General features: G+C 36.6%; 1 protein-coding gene across 8 annotated transcripts in view; it reads left to right on the forward strand.

Annotated features, from left to right (window-relative positions):
• Nucleotides 1-17,772, forward strand: part of SLC4A10 (solute carrier family 4 member 10) — a 162,013-nt gene that overhangs the window by 31,265 nt on the left and 112,976 nt on the right. For 7 of the 8 annotated variants that reach the window (XM_086750369.1, XM_086750376.1, XM_086750375.1 and 4 more), the window contains exon 1: nt 4,987-5,128. The exons of the other annotated variant lie outside the window; for it this stretch is intronic. In XM_086750369.1, the coding sequence (XP_086606495.1) occupies nt 5,048-5,128 (81 nt within the window). In that variant the 5' untranslated portion in view covers nt 4,987-5,047. Of the gene's footprint in view, nt 1-4,986; nt 5,129-17,772 lie in introns of those variants that run through there. 8 annotated transcript variants of the gene reach the window in all.

The following is a 17,772-nucleotide window of genomic DNA, read 5'->3' on the forward strand; positions in this document are numbered from 1 at the left end:
TTTCATAGTCCCCCTTTTTGAGGAGGGGAAAATGTTTTCCTATAATCAGTTCTAGCATCCTAATGGTTGCAAGTTAAGCCTTTAATGAGCCATGTCCTTAGTCAGTTCGTAAAGGGAGAAAGGTTTTCCTAGGCCATGGCACAAGTTGTAGTACTGTTGAGATGCTTAAAAAGGTGGAAAGCTTTGCTTTCTTTAAAATCAGAAAAGGAAGGCGTGAAGATTTTAAATATAACCTGTTCACCTCCTAGACACACATTTAAAATATATTATTTCAATGTATTTTTACAATTAATTTTCTAGAATACATGATTTATGTAAATATAATTTTACTAAGAAAAAATGTACAATTGCAAACTTTGAGGAGTTGTACTCTCTGTTTTCTGTATTTTTCAAAGAACAAATTTAAGCAGCTGACTCTTCTATACAGTGTAAGTATAGGATTGCTCCTCAGCAGTCTGAGAGAAAGGAGGTGTCTGCCTTCTCCTACAGTATCTTCTAAGAAATGGGATACCAGACATTTTAGAATTGTTTTTGAAGGTAAAATACTGGATAGAAATCTTCCTTTCTTTTCATTGTTTTAAAACTGCTTATTATACATGTATTCTTATTTCTTGGGAACATGCAGTGCAGTGATCTGGATCATCAGGGACTGGCCTGAGATACAAGCTTGAGTTTTAGTGCTAGGATACAGGAACATTGCCAGTTGGGTACTGGGAAAGGCAAGTTTTGATACAGCTACATTAACTGTTAGGCAGAATTGGAAACAAGCAATTCATTTGCAAATTTTGACTATGCAGCCGTGGTTCAGGTCTGCCTCTGTTCATTTCCCGTTTTGTTCTGTTAATGTTTTGAGTTTCCTTTAGCCACAGTCATGGTTATCCACAGATGAACTTATTAGACTTACGTAATGCCTGTTGAAATAATCACAAAAGGAGAGTCTTTGAACAGTATCTCATTGGAGAGAAGAAAATAAGTATGTCTGTGAAATATAACAAGTTTTTACTGAGTTAAAACATTTAAACTTTTATTTTCTAAATTATTTTCCTTTTTGCCTAGAGAAGGGTATTTACACTTTGTAACAAAAAACTCCTAATAATTTCATGGGAGAATTAAATAAGATATATATATGTAGATATAGCTATAGATGTAGATAAACAAACTAGAGAAAGGTAATAGAAACAGTCCTGTCATTAGGATTAAAGGGGAATGGGCTGTCATTAATTACTTTGAGTTTATTCCACTCAAGTACAAAGATACTTCTTAATCTGTGTTGATCTGAGCAATCAGCTGAAATTGAAGATTTGATGGATTGTTTTGATTACAAGAAATTACTGAGGTATTTATATTGTTACTACCATTCTACATATTGAGATGAAAGCTCAGTGTCTTCAGTCCAGGAGAAACCAACTGTTACCTAGTCAGTTCTGTTTGTTTACTTCTTTTTGGTTCGGAGTTCTAAACTTATTCCCAATGAGTGTTGAGTCTAATAAGAATTAGTAGAGCTTCATGTTATTGGATTAATGTTGAAGTCTATGTACTAGAAATATCTTCTCTGATAATTTTAAAATGTCATTTCTATAGGGATATAAGGTTGGTAGCTCATAATTACTCTGCGATCAGCTTTGTCCTCGCAGTTTCATCCACTATAATTTTCAACTGCTGAGGTCTCAATTCTTGGCAGAAACTTAAGAATCTATAAGTTCATGGCTTTATGTTTTGCATTATTAACTTTTAACCTGATTTTATTCCTGTCATCCTAAAGGTAATCCATGTCTTCCTGATGATATTCCTTTCCTCATATATTAGCAGTGCTTTCCAATATCAGAAAGTTTTTGAACAAACTCAAACTGTGTTTTTTTGCCGTCATTCGTACTACATCAGCATTTGTACTGATGCTCTGGTCATTAATAAAAATAGATAGAAAAATTGACCCCCCAAAATGTCGCTGAGGAGTATGTGTTACTGTTGTTCTTCGAGCTCTTTTGGTACAGCACTACATCATCTCACCTTAATTTCACAATTTGCATTACCTTTCACTGATCTCAAATGTTCTCTATCGTGATCATTAATACTAGCAAATATGACTAAAATTTAATTGGAAAAGTTGAGTGACAGAGCTTTCATTGTGTGCTCACTCACTGCTTAGGTCAGGTCTTCTTGATATGAAGCTGATTTGTGATAGATTCAAAGTGAGCATTATTTCACCTCACATAACTTTTTTCCTTTTTCTTCTTTCCTTTTTTCCTGTGCAGAAAAATGAAATAAAAGCAAACTATATTTGTGAGTAATGCTTTCGTATGATATAAAGTGATAGCTGTTGATATTCTAAGGGGAATGGTTTGCCAGATTTTTGTTGCTAATTAAATGTTAAAATATTCTCTTTTGCAAAATAGTAGTTCTATTGCCATGAGGAAAAAAATGGAATAACTTCTGGGATAAGGTTCCATTAGCTGGGATAAATGTATGAAGAAATAATGCATTTATAATTGCTACTGAGATCTTAACCTAACTCAGGAAAATAGTCTTCTATCTTGTCTTTTGCAAACTCTTGAATTCTTCAGGTGATCCAGCTGAGGCAGAGATTACGTGCTCCTTTTGAGCAAAAACTCTACATGTTGTTTCTGACAGCTGTGATTATAGCTCCTAGCTTTGCATTTTTCCTCTTTTAGTGGAGATCATCGTGTACTGCAAGATTTACACAGAGACCCTACATAATATTTATGAAAGGTGGCTTGGCAACATGCATTTTTTTATTTGGTCACTTCTTACCATCTTGCTGGCCTTTGTATCCCAGCTAGGTGGCTTGTGGGGACTTGGAAGTGATTGGCAGCAGTGCACAGATGCAAGGTTCTCCTTGCAACTTCATAATTGTATTGTAAGTAGCTACTGATCAGAATATAGTATTGCAGAACTGAGTATTTGCATAGGAGTAAATAACTTAATATTTACTAATGTTGTATTATTATTTTTTTTAAATTACCTTTGGAAATAAAAATACTACCTTGGGAGATATTCCCATTTTGTACTGATGCGAGGAAAGCTATTTTCACCTTTTTTTACTGCTGAATCACTCTTGTCTGTTTTTTGAAGGGCTTTTTGTCTCCTTGTGTGCATGTATTTCTATCCTGTGTGCATAGATTTAGTAATATTTTCTTGGTTGAAAGTTAATTTATGAGTTATTCTGAAAAAACTTTAAAAGCTTTCAAGCAGCTTTCAATAGTATTCCAAATGTTCAGATTGGCACCCTGACTGCCACTATCATCACCAGTAAAAAGACAGTGTCAGGTTGTTGGGCCTCAAGATTTACTCTCTTGGAGAACGTAAAAAGCAGCATCAAGCCTGGCCTGATCCGGTTCCCTCCTGTGCTTTACAGCCTGCTCCTAGGCCTTCACTGACGATCCTTCCCTAGGCTGCGGAACATGTCGCTGGAGACCCTGTTATGAGTGTGTGGCTGACTGAGTTCCCTTTCCCTGTTGATGAAGCACCGTTATGTTGAGGCAATTGCACACTGTACAAAGTGAATCAATTAAAAATTGATAGCAGACAATTTCTGTCTCTAAAGGGAGATATGTGGTATTCATGGATGAGACCAGTTTGCTATTATCAGTGCCATAATGTGAGTGACTATAAGCCAAACTTGATTAACTCTAAGTTACTCAAAAGAGCAATTACTGCAACTGTATAATAATAATGTTAAACTAACAGAGTAGGATCTGGGTGAATTAATTTAGAACCATTTACTTTGAGTTTCAGCTTCTGCTTATATTTCAAAGTAAAGATGGACATCCAAATTAATTTGAATAGCATGCAAGCTGTAGTTAAATGAGGGAAGATTTTTTTTCCTCCGAGTTTTATTTGTCTGTAAAAATTGACCAATGTATTTCAGTATGTATTGAGGGGATGTTCCTGTATGTTTAAGGACTGAGTGCCTCAATAGGATTTTCTCACTGTGTGAACAGTGATTTTTCTTTGGATCTAGAATTCAGAGGAATTAATAATGATAACTTTTCCCACTTTGTTGGTGTTTCATCTTAGTGCTGTGAAGTGATTTTTTTGTTTGCGTAAGTTTTTTGGCATAATGATGGCAACAATAAATGTAAATAATAATTTCTAATAATCAGTTTCACTTGCATCAAGTATGTGTTTTAGTAAAAAGTCCAGTTATTACTTTGTAGACTTAATAATTTGAAAATTACTAAGGAGGGTACTGTACATTTGTTAGCTTGAAAGGTCTCTCATATCAGAAAAAACCCATGCATGATTGTTTTGCTTGATATCAAAACACATTTTTGCTGTCATAATACTGGCACATTTTCAAGGCATGCTGTTTTCTGGCTGCTAGTAGGGAGTAATGGAAACAATGCAGTGATCATGCAATTTATTGAAAATAAACACTAAAAATACTTAGACAGGCAATGTTTCTAATTTAATGGGGACTAGGATTCTTAAGACTGCATAAAAAAGCTGTTTCAGTACCACAGGGGTATTTAAATGCCTTGCTGCCTATGAATTGTTTATAATTTCTTTCTGGTAATTTTCCTTTGGATCAGATTGTGATGCTTCTTCTGAATGGTGATAGTGCTTGTTGAGGAGTGGTCATGCAAGCAAAATTTGATAACCTCGATATGTCACTTCATCTGCTGTTTTTCTTTTGTTAAGGCAAAGCTGGTTGCATAATATCTAATTTCTCCTTTAGCTGACCACAGATGAAAGCAAAATCTATAATGGCAGCGCTAGGTTTATAAAAAAACGCAAGTGAGGAGTTGAAGGATGTGGCTTGTTCTGTTTGGATGATGCAGGATTGCTTTAAGCAGTAAGCTTACTGTTTTCAGATGGCATTAGCAGCATCAGTGATATAGCTGTGTCAGCCTCCTTGACTACTGGATGTCTGTAATCGCACGGAGGAAACTGTATTTAAGATCTGATCTCTCGAGGGTAATGACTCCAGCACTTACTGATGGACAGAATGGCTGCTAATGCTTTCTTCACAAGCCCAGAAGATTTTGAAAGATAGATGGGTCTGTGATGTACTTCTGTAAGACAGGAAATGCAATTTTTGGGGGTCTCTGGAAATAGAAAGGTCATGCAGCTTGGAACCGGCGAGACATTACCATCTCTAAGTCATCAGGTATGACCTCATAGTTTATACTAATATTTCTAATGCAAGGGTTTGCTTTACAGTTTTAGGTCCTTTACAATCTCTTTGTCTGTGTGATTGCTTCGTGTTGGATTTGCTACAGGATTTATAGGGTAGACTGTTTACATAAGCAGAGCAATGTGTGTCTTGGAAATATAATGTGTTGTTAATTGTTATTTGAATAATGTAATGTTATTCCATGTATATTAGCAGCCTGTTTTCATTGTGAATATGATTTTTTTTTTAACTAATTCATGGTAAAAGGTTATACTTTTGCTGTAAGGTAAAATGACAAGCTTGTATGGCATTTTTATTTTGCTTTATTGTTACATGGCACACAAAGCTATTGTGTGAATGTGTGTGTGTGTGTGTCGTATGAAACACAGTATAAGACCACTGTTTACCTACAGTGGCAGGTTATTTAAAACAGCGTATCACATTGTGTAACAGGACTGAGCTATTCTGCAGGCACAGATCTTGCTTCATTTTGCAGTAGTAGATTTTTTTTTTTTCTTCATTTCAAATCAGTTTTAAAAATAGCTCACTGAACCGAGCAGTGAAAGTTTGGCAAGATAACTCTCCCCTTTTTAATTACTACACTCAGTGATGCATACTAATAGGTTGTAATGAGAAGATTAATAACTTAAATATTTAGAATGTTGTTTAAAACCAAATTCATTTTAGTGAAGCATGTCTCATCCTTCTTGTTTTTAACTGTTGCCAACTTTATTGCAAGGCTGATACTTTTGTATCTGCTAATGTATTGTGATGGATAGGAAAGTCAGAGTACCGGAAAAAAAACAAGTATATGAGTATTTTACACAGGAAGACAGTGGCCTAATTTTGTGTATGGAGCACAGAATGGAGTTGGAGATACTGTTATCAGTTTAGGTGTTATAAATGCTAGGTAATAGCCATCGTTTCCATTGAATATAGCATAGAGCAATCGTATTTGAAATTGTAGAAGTCTATTTTAAAAAAATATATTCAACTCCATCTTAAGAAATTCTAGATGTATTTGCAGAACATTTCCATGGCAACATATTTGGCCATGTGTTTTAAAAGCTCAACTGAAGCCTGAAAGTAGCGTGCAATTTTTCTGTCACTTGTTTTACCCTTGTGAAACAACAGTTTTCGTGTATAACTGGACTCCAGACTGACAGGAGTGAGTGTTATTTCCTGGCCTCAAAGCACAGGATTAAGTGATCAAGATTTGAAAATATTTTTGTATTTTTTCCTAGAAATGTAAATATGTAAAACATGGATTTGATTTTGCATTTAGAACTGTATTCCGGTTTCACCTGCATTTAATAACATTTGATGGAATCATATGTATGTGGGAGACCACAGAAGACCAAACTTAAGAATGTGCAGCAAATTGCTTCAGGAAAAATGACTACATTTTCATTTTTAATTAAAAACGTGTTTCTAAAACTGTTGTCTTACTTTTACTGGCCATAATTTATAGTTTCCCCGTCTACTTATCCAGCTTACGTTCTGATTAATAATGGGGAAAGACTGCCCTGCTCTCTTAAGCTTGATTAGGTTTGGAATGATTTAACTATGTCTTTCACTTGCTACAAGATCTTTTTAATCTGTTAGAATTTATTTTCAGTATTTTAATGTATTAGTCAGAATGAGTACATTCTGTTTCTTGGCATTGGAATGAAATTCCTCAATGTGTTGGTTTCATGGTATTTTGATGCTTTGCAGGGTATTTATGGACTTTTTAATAGGACCAACCCTCTTCCCAGCTTCTTTGTTTTCCTTATTCAGGTATAATTTAAAATCTTGACTTACCTGTATTTTGAAGTTGTTCCTGAAGTCTCCTTTGCTCTTTTAAAATAATTAGATCTCTGTGGAATTTTCTGTAACTGGAAGCTATAGCAGTATGCCATATGCTTATCCTGGACTCTGTTTCATCATCTATATTAATTCTGCGAACTGCATTCTTTATATGTTTTTGAATTGTAGCTTTGGTAATAATCTCCAAGTAGTGCAATAGACATCCATTGCCACCTGTTTAGGATAGAAACTGTATCTACAGAGGGAAAAAAAATTAGTGAAGAATGCTTGCTTGAGGGAGCAAGTGAGTTTGAATATGTGTTTTCACTCCAAGGACATAGTGCCATTTTAGATCCTTCTTCATTTGGAGGGACTAGAGAATAATACCCCAAAGGAATGTATTAAGGAAGTGAAGTTCTTTCGTAAGAGAAGGGATTGCAGCAAAGTAGAGGTATACATGAGAGCAGGGAATTGGACTGAAATGATCTGAAAACTTAAAACTGTGAACATTCCTATTTGGAGAACTTGGTGATAAAGATCTTGTAAAGAAACAAAGCTCTGTATGGATGCTTTAGGAAAAATGTTAACTAGGAAGGTGGGCAAGAAACACAATATTTGTGTTATTTACTTACTCTAAACATGAATGATCCCACTCAGCCATGTACTCAGTTGTGTAGTGCTTTTACTTATTACTGATTGCCATTCTGATTCCACACTATTTACTTCTTTTGTATGTTGTAGTGCGAGTTTTTAAGGAAATGGCAACGCTCAGACAAACAGGAGATCGTGGCCAAACATTCACAAGTGGCAAAACAGTACTAGAAGCAAAAAGTACTTTCGGAGTGAGTTGAAGGAATTGAAGTCCTTTTGTCCTACATTAGTCTCCCTCCCAAGAGATGATCCTATTCTCTGGTCAAATTCTTCTTGTTTAGTACTTTAACTCATATACCAAGTTGTTGGGCCTAATGACTGGAATTAGAGAAGGCTTAGTATTAAGTATGTCAGAAAGGTCTAAAACATAAAGTAACACAGTGTAAGTATGTATTAACTAACTGCAGGATCACAAAACACATAGCTAAATGACTAGTGTTCCAAGAAAGCTCTATTTCATGTAGTGTTCCAAGAATGTCACCATGTGATCATTCTGAATAAAGAATATTTGAAGGAGTTCTGCTGAGATGCAGTATGAAAATGTGAATAAATCACAATAGTGCCGTAGTAATCTGTTAAAAAAAAATAAAATAAAGTCATAATTAGTCCTAACCAATTCCTGTAGGGTCAGAACCACCTAAGTTGGAGTAGTAGGGAAGGTGACCATGTTAATGCAGTAAAAGAGAATGGTTATGCATTACTTAGAATGGTGTTCTGGAGAGAAGCAGCAATCTCAGCTATGGTTCTTTCTCTCTCCTCCTCTCTCTCTTGTAATGACCCTCGTAAATAATGTTACTTGTTCATATTGTTTCTTGTTCCCATGTAAGACCATATTTATTTTGCCTTACTTTTCAATAAAATTTGTTAATAAAAAAGAAATTAACATGAGTGCTCTCAGCCACTCCTTCTCTGACCTTTGTGGCCCTTTACTGGGCTTACTCCAATATGTCCCCCTCTCTCTCATAAGAAGGAAGCCCAGAACTGGACAGAGCACTCCAGTTACGTCTCAGCAGAGCTGAGTAGAGGGGCAGAATCACATTATCTGGGAAGGAAGTTTTGATTGTCTTTTAACTAGTCAATCAAATATAGGAAACTTTGGTCAGGAATCCTTGAAAAATGAGGACTGAATGCCTAGAAAATTATAAATACTAATGTTTGTTGGTAATCTTATGGAGAAGAAAAAGCTTTTAAAATAGCTTTGCTTAATTCATAGTGGTTGTTTTAGTGATGGACCTTCCTGTTGCTTTGGAATGTCTTGCATGGAATCTATGTCCCACAATGCTGATTGATGTAAGCAGAGAATAACTCCTAAAGGCAAAGGTTAAGCTTTAATATTTTGAGCTAAGCAAATTTTAAAGTAACTGAATAAAAATATATAACTAAAAAAAAAGTAAACTATGGGGAACATGAACTCCAGGGAGTCATAAGTTATGTTTTTAGTCAACTCACCGAAAAGGACTTCTGAATTTCTAGTGGAAACTCAGAGCATGCAGAGAGCTCTCAGATGTTCTTAACTGATGCAGCAGCCATTTACTGATACAGAATAGCCAGCTTGGTGCATTGAATGAAAATATAACACAGGCATTAAGTGATATGAGGGAGTGTTGAGGTATTGTAAAAATTTGCTCATTTTTATAATAGCTTCCCCCTTTTCTCCCAGGCTGCTTAAATAAAACAAAAATTGGTATAGGAGCCTTCAGTGAATCAAGATTGATCCGTTTCTCTCCTGATAACATAATGAGTTCACTTGTTTAAATTATCTTTATTAAAGATGTTATGCAGGCACACAAAGACATTAAAATATGTGCAAAAAATCATACCCATATGGTTTGCATCCACATTTAGTGCAATTAAAACTATTCTAACAAAAGCAATATCAATTTTATGTCCCAATCCTGCAATTAAATTTTTCCAGGAAAAGCAGTGTCGCTTTTGTGCCTGAATCCTGCAAGTGGAACAGCAGAGAAGTACCTTGTCCTTGCACTAGTAAAGGGAATTGTAATTGAGCAATTTGTTCAGCTGTGGAGTCTGTTTGGTGACAGGAATTTACATGGTGGAGACCTGCTGTCAACCTTATTAGGTGAGGGGGTTAACTATGCTTTAGGGGGTTTCTGTCTGAGAGTTAGCCATGCAGGTCAGTTATACCGCAGTTATGTCACTCTTTAGTTCAATTTTTAAAGTCATTTAAGTGTTTATTTTCTGTTTTCCTGCTAAGATTATCTGAAATGCTTTAAACTTGGGGAAAAAAATAAAATCAAAACTTCTCTTTCCCCTTTTCTTCTTCTGTTTATTTGTCTAACGTTTCTAGTCCTGTTCCAGGAACTAACTTTGCTGAATATGAAATTTTGGACTTCATGTTTGCATGTGTGTCTTAAACAGCAGTTGTACGTATCAGAATTCAAAACTTAAACTTAGACAACTCTTAGTATAAGAAAGTGGAGATTGCTTGGTGTTACCTCAGTGTTGACTTTTGTGTAGTATTTTTAATAGAGTACACTGAATGATCATTAGAAAAATCTAATACCTATGGAAAATACAGAACTGTAGTTTTGTAACAATGACAGTAATGTACTGATTTCTTATGGCACTGTGTATCCTGCTGAAGATTATTCCTGGGTGCTTAGATTCCACATGGCAAGCATAGGCCTAGTTCTCTGAGTGCTGTTAAGGATGAACCTCAGTGTCTGGTAACTGTGACTGGATCTTGTCTTTAGAATATCCATTGTGGTAGGTGTGCTAATAAATGTCAAAAATATGACTTCTTAGATCACCAGGGTACAGAATTTAATGAAGGTGGCTGAGTATTGCCGGTAAGATTTACCTAACACATAAAATGTGAAACATATGAAAAGGAAGAGCTGTCTGGGCATTCTTCTTTTGTTCCAGAAGGAAGTGATGACCTCTTTTGCCAGGAACTTGGTTTACTCCTTGCCTTCGCCAGACTTGTCCCCTCTGCTAGATCTCAGTGTACTGTCGCCAGTCCTTCTGCGTGTAGTCATGAGTGAATTTCTCATTGCTGCTATTGAGCATCTTGCAGTGACTCACTGGGCTTGGTTATTGCCCAGTCTGCCTTCTGCTCTCCTCCTCCTCTTTTTTTGACTGGTTTTCTATTCTGTAGGGTGCAGATGTGCTGAAATTTCTCAGCCATCTAACTTCTAATGTGAAGATGCGTATCTGCTGTGGATGTTAGTGAGAGATGTGATCTGTGCTGTCAAAAGTAGTTACTAGCATTGCCTTGTGGCCTGGACATCTACAGTAGCAGCAACCTCGGCACAGATCTGTGACATGCTCTGAGTCTTATTCTTGCGTGCTTCAACAGATAAGAAGTGTTTTTTTTTTTTTTCTCCTTTTTAGTATCCTTTGGAATTGCTGAGACAGGGATTCAATTTACATTTTTAGCTAAGTCTGTATCATCAACTATAAACAAATTTCCCTGGTAATTGCTTAGACTTTATTTCCCTCATGGGCCTCTTTTTATATCCATAAAAATGTCACTCTCAGTTTCTAGTTTAATTTCCATTTAATTTTCCTGTCTTTCTTTGGCTACGCTGTACACACCTATAGATCTCTAATTTAGCACAGGAATGTAAAGAGTAGCACCTTTACCTTTCACTGTGCACAGCATAAAATTTCTTCAGGTGAACTGAAGAATCTCTTGTGCCGATTATTTTCAGTCATAGCAAACAAGATTTAGGCTCTTTGGCTTTGGACACTTTTGGAACCTATTTCTATACAGAGCTGGGCAGCAGGGATCCTATAAATTAAATTGATTAAGCACTGGAGCTGATCCTGTTCCCATAATGGATGCTGCTGCCTTGCCAGCATGTTCATCACCATACATCTTCCTCTCCTGGTTTACAGTTTACCTTTTTGGGGTAGGCATAGTGTTGTGCACTGACAGAGCAGACAGTTATGGAACAATACTGCTCTTTTCAGAAAACAGCAGGGAGTTACAGTATTTCCAAGACAAGAAGCACCCCATGTTCCGGGGAGATTGTCTGTGTTAGTGAAAGCAGGGTTTTCTTTGCTTCATCAGGTTCCTAGTGCAATTCTGCTCAGTTTGAACTTAATGTGTGTTTGTAACTTCCCGGTCTCTTGTCAGAGGACATCTTGATCAATCTCAGCATGGAACTGCAGATCTCCTTCAGATACCTCAGTTACCTTGTCTTTCCCTGGAACATAGGAATATAAAAATGGTTGTGCTGGGCCACCCTAAAGGGCCATCTAGCTCAGTATCTTGTCTCTCTGATACTGGTTAAAAGTCTAGGGAAATGTGTGATAGTGGGGCAGGTACACAATGGTAGATCCCCTGAGTACTCTCTAAGAACCTCACGGTTCATGACTCCAGGACTTTCTGTTCCAAAAACAGTCATTTTGGATTTGGTACCTTTGATAGATTTCTCTCCCATGAACATGCCCACGCATTTCTTGAACTCAAGTAAACTTTTAGTATCTGCTGGAGTTCCGCAGCCTGCCCATACATTGTATGAAGAATTATGTCTTTTTGTTTGTTTGGAACCTGGCTCCAGTTGTCTTCATTTAATACCACTGTCCTCAGTACTATGTTGGGAAAGAGAGTGAAGAGTAATTTCCCTGTTTAGCCTCTGAATACTCATCATATTTTTATAGACTTCTAATATATCTACATCATACAGTGGATATTCTTATTCTCTGCTTCTGAATCTTTTCCATTTCAGCTAGATCCTTTTTGACAATTAGGAACCAATTACACTTGGTATTCAAGCTGCAGGTAAACTTAAGATGTCTACAGTGGGCATAAGGATATCCTTGTTGTGGTCTCTGTGCACTTTCTAATTTGTAGTGTTCTACTTGCCTTTTTTTTTTGCACAGCTACTGAACTGTGATATGACATTTTCATGGAATCTTTAACCAAAACTCCAAGACCCCCACTGTGGTCCTCGGAAAGTTTCACTATCTGTGTGAAACTGGGTTTGGTTTGTTTTCCCCTCTTGTGCATCAGTTTGCAACTTCCCCACTGAATTCTGTTCAACATTGTAATCCTTAATATACTTAGTGTGCTAAGGGACTTCTGCAGCTCTTCATATTAAATCTTTATCTTCATGAATCTGGTTAGGAAATCATCTGTCATTGGCAAACTTTGTCACCTTGCTGCATGTCTAAAATCATATATACATTTGTACCAGTGCAGATCTCACCAGAATTCCAGTGACAGCTTCTGCACTGGTGACCTCCCTCTGTCCGAAGAAATTACAGTTTCCCTATGGCTTCTGCTTTCTACATTTTATTATTTATTAGCCCAGCTGAGACCTTTCCTCTTATCCCATTGCTGCTTAGGTTCTTGCATTTGCCTTTGGTGAAGACTCATGCTCAAAATCTTTTGGCAGTCAAAGTAGACTTTATTAACCAATTTCATTTGTTCATAGGCTTCGTTACTACTTCAAAGAGTTACAGTAGGTTTATGAGGCACGATTCCACAGGATGAATTGTTTTCCAGTATATCATACATACTCATGTAATTTATTCTTTATAATAGCTTCTCTAAATCTACCTGTTACGAGGAACAGACTTACTGGTTATTTGTTTACAAACACTGTTTGGAAGTCTTTTTAGAAGTTGACATCATATGTGTGGTCTTCCAATTCAAAAGTACTAGAGGTGACTTGAAGTAATCCAGTTCAAAGGTACCAGGAGTGATTTTAAGTAAGAGTGTTACACACCACATTCAGTGTCTCAGCTGTAGAACTTGGAATTGTAAACAGGATTTTGCTTGACCAAAATATCTTGAGAGCAATTCTGTTTGAAGGATATGCAAATTTAATACCTCTTTACTTCTAGACCATCTGGAAATCCACATAAATAATAATATCATAGAATAGATGACCTTTAAAGGTCATCTAGTTCAACCCCCCTGCAAGGAGCAGGGACATCTCCAACCACATCAGGTTGCTCAGAGCCCTGTCCAGCCTGGCCTTGAATGTTTCCACCACCTCTCTGGGCAACCTGTTCCAGTGTTCTATCACCCTCGTTGTAAAAAATTTTTTCCTGATGTCTAATCTGAATCTGCCTCCTTCTATCTTAAAACCATTAGCCCTTTTCCTTTCACAACAGGCTCTACTGAAGAGTTTCTCCCCATCTTTCTTATAAGCCCCCTGTAGGTACTGGAAGGCCTCTATAAGGTCTCTCTGGAGCCTCCTCTTCTCCAGGCTGAACAGCCCTAGCTGTTCAGTTAAAGTATAATGCAATTTAAAATGTAATACCCCAATTTAAAATGTAATGCAGCATAACAGTAACAAGAAAACTGAGGAAGCAGGAACATTCAGAAAGTGTTTAATACAGAAGACAGGCAAATACAAGATAATAATGTCACACAGAGTTTCCATTTTGTCATGGTCAGATTAAAAAAGTCATCCCACCTTTGCTAATCTTTTATCATTCTTCGACGTGAGCATTACTTTTGTGATTCAAGGTGATGAAAAATGAACAAGAATAATAATAATGAATAAATTTTCAAGGGAATAATAGTAGTATCTATTAATGGAGCTATGCACAGGATTTACTGACTTGATCTTTCTGCTATTGAAAAGGAGACATTTCTTATCTTTTACTTGCTAATTAAATATGTCACTTGCTACTTCCCTCACCCTTATTATTTTTTTAGCAGATGAATAATAAACAGGCATAGAGTGCTAGTTAGGCTAAACTGGCTCTTCCGGAGATTCTGAGGTGAACGGGCAGTCTTCCTGACTGCCCTGTGGAGGTCAGATCCACTGCTAAAGGGAGAAGTGAGGACATTTGCTTTTTCTGATTCTCTCTCATGTTTTTTTGCTCTTCAGTATAAATCTAAGCTGTATAGAGATATGCAGTTTCAATCTTTAGTAGTCTTATGAAAGCTTTGGGCCTTTTTTTTTTTTTTTTGCACGATAGACAAATGTTCAAGGGAGATTTCAGTTCTGTTCTTCTGGCTTCCTATTATTGCTTCTAGTCTCTAATTGACTTTTTCTGTGCTCTGTCCCAGTTGAAAATATGCTCATTCTGTTTCTAAGCAGAGGAAAGCACTTTTTAAAGTGTTCTGTTGCAGTCTATGACAATGCTATAGTTTCAAATAAAATTGTCTAGAATCTTATCTAGCTGCCATCCTGCTGAGTTTGCATTGACTACATGGGAGTTGTGCGAGGTGCAAGTTAATGTACGATCTGACATACATTTAGGGGAGTAACATCTTTGTTTGTCATGATCAGTGTATGAAGAATTCCACCACTTGGAAATGGGTTTGTAATCCTGATGGACATACAAACCTGCTTCCTTGAGTTTTGAGTTCTGCCATGTTTACATCTGAAGATAAAATTATACTAGACCATAAATGTTTCAAAGAAAAGAAAATTGCTACACAGAACTCTTAATCCTTTTATAAGTGTTGGTGCCCCTTTGTTTTTTAAGTGTGCATATTTGTGATTTTAATAGCATATGTGAATGACAGGGAAGGATTAAATGTCAATTCACGTCTTTTTTTTTTTTTTTTCCTCTTCTCAGGCAAGTCAACTCTTAGAGCTTTAATGCATTAGCTGAAATCTGTGGTTCCCATGTATAGCAGACATTATTGCACCCTTATTTGGGGACCAAAAGCCCTGTGTAACTTCCTGGGATAGGTATGATTTAAAATACATTAGCCGGCCTTATTCTGTTTACAGTCTTTTGCCTACAGAAATCTTCTACTTGAAAACAATAATTGGTAAAGTTAAGTATCAGACATATTAGCTGTGATATTGGGCTTGGAAAATAATAAGTAGGCTTAAAGTAACAAAACAAACTCCTTAAAAAACCCCCAAACGCTCCCTCCCTGAGAACTCAGACATCTCCAAGTCCAAGGATGCAGAACTTAACCAGTGATGTTATTTACTCTCTTGTGTACGATATCCTGAGAAGAATTAAGCAATCAGTATGCTATTCTGGCAAACGATCCATAAATACGATTAAAATTCCTGGGAGAATGCGACTCAGATTAGTCCAGTTCTACATTACAAAAGATGTATTAGCGTATGTTGGCATGAACTTCTAATATAGTTACAGAGTGTACAAATATAAAATGCATCGACCAATACTGCTTATATGGACTTGGCATGCAATGTAAGCTTCAGTGGATTAAATCTTTTCCTAGTGTAACTATGTCATAGCAAATCATTCTTACCAAGTAGCATTTTAAATCACCATGTAATTTGTTAAAACAAGTAATGTGTATTGGAGAGAGTATGTGTAACAGCTTCAGATAACAGAAGTTTCATGATACATGAAAGAGCAACAATCAGGATGGTGCTGTTTCCTTTCTCATGTTATTTTAGATTGCTTTATTGGGGCTTGTTTATCTCTGTGCTTTCTGATGCTTTTCATGGTCTTATATCAACCCCTATCCAGACTGCACTTCTTTTTATATTCTCTGTCCTTTCTTTCGCCCCTTGAATTACGTGTACCTCTGGTTTAGCCATTCCTGTCAATTTGTTTTTTCCTTCGGGTGCAAAACTCCTCATCTTCTCCATTATCTGATCTTCCTTTTATTTTCTTGATGTTTCTGGAATGTTACAGCTCTCAAAGAACCTGGAAGTTCTCATTTTACCTCCTGCTGTTCCCTCCAGCTCACAGAACTTTGTTCTCTTGTTTATTAATACAGCCTTATTTGTGCTTCTTTCTGTGGAGACTGTTAGCTCCAACAATAGCCACTCTGAATTTGTGTAAAAGAAGTTGGTACTTCCATGCTCTGTTCTTAAGTTCTGCCTGCTCCTAGCTCTTTATCTTTTGTTTGTTTGGTTGTTGTTTTTTTTTTTAACAATAGAATTTCCTTCTGCCTGCCTTTCCAACTTTTTTTTATGGTCTGCATGCACACAACTGTACCTATTCCCATATCTCTGTCTTATTTTCAACTTTCTTCCATTCATAATATCTCACCCTTCGGTTTCCATATGGATAACCGTCCAACTTTGTAGCTGCCTTGCTGCTGTTGTTTCTCATTTGAATTCTATCCCATGTGCCAAATCAGCTACACACTTGAGTTGGTCTTCTCTAAGCACTCTGTTCTCTGAGTTCCTTTTCTGTGAGAACTATTTGAACATTTTCAACATTTTTATTTTCTTTCTCTCCAGGAATGGCATGTTGTAAAACCTTTGGTTGTCAATCTGATGACTTATTTTTCTGCTCTTATTTTCTTTATTCCTCTGTACTTTCATTTCCTCAATCAGCTTATCAGTTCACTTTAGGTTCTATTTTTTTTTTTTTTTGTTATTCTCATACACTTCCAAACCCTTATGACAATTCATGGTCCTGGCTGACTCCCAATATCCACTTTCTCAGTTCCTAATGCCATCTGCCATGCTTCAGAGATACTGCTGACTATCTCTGGTGAAAATCTTTTGATTCTGCTGACTTTCTGTATTTTTTAATCTCTGGGATTTTTTTTGTCGTCTCTTATGAGTATCTTTCCTTGCAGTTTTGCCTGTTCTGTATTTTTTATTAATCATATAGCCCTCCGTTCAGCTTATCTGTTCCCTCTTCTCTCCATGGGAACTTCTTAAAACTAACTAACCAAGTAACGTCAAAAGTCAAGCTTCCTCCTTGTTTACTGAAACAGACATTAAGCTTTTTTTTGGTAGTTTTTGAACCTGTTCCAATGAACCTATCCCTGCCCGTAACCACCTTCTGACCTTCTGCTGTTCTTTTTTTTTTAAATTTCTATTCCTCTCCTTGAATTCCTTTCCATACATAAGAAATATGTATGAGTCTCTACATGTTAAAAAAAACCAACACAAAACAACCTTCAACTTCAGAAGTTTCTATTCACCAGTTAATGTACTATCTCTAGACCTCCTTAATCTCCCCACCTCCATAGTATGCTTTGTACAATTATCTTCATTTCTTGTCTTCCAGTGTCTTTCTAGAACTGCTCACTTCTGGTTTCTGTCTTTTGCACTGAAATTTATCTCACTAGTGTTCCACTTGAGTTCTTCCTGGAGGAATTCCAGGCTGGTCCTTTGTTCTCCTCCACTCCATCTGTCATCTCTCTGCAATGCTATGTTATAGTCTTCACTAAATTTTGTTGTTCTTAGACATTTGTTATTTTGTCCTTATTCATTCTATCTCTTTTCAGACTCAGTTTCTTGTTGGGTGGGTCTTCGTCTTCCCCTCCTCCTCTTTCTGTATGTAGGTGTGTGTTTAGATCTCTCAGGAATGCA

The sequence above is a fragment of the Chlamydotis macqueenii genome, chromosome 6 (genome assembly GCF_036417535.1).
Source record: "Chlamydotis macqueenii isolate bChlMac1 chromosome 6, bChlMac1.mat, whole genome shotgun sequence".
Lineage (NCBI taxonomy): Eukaryota > Metazoa > Chordata > Aves > Otidiformes > Otididae > Chlamydotis > Chlamydotis macqueenii.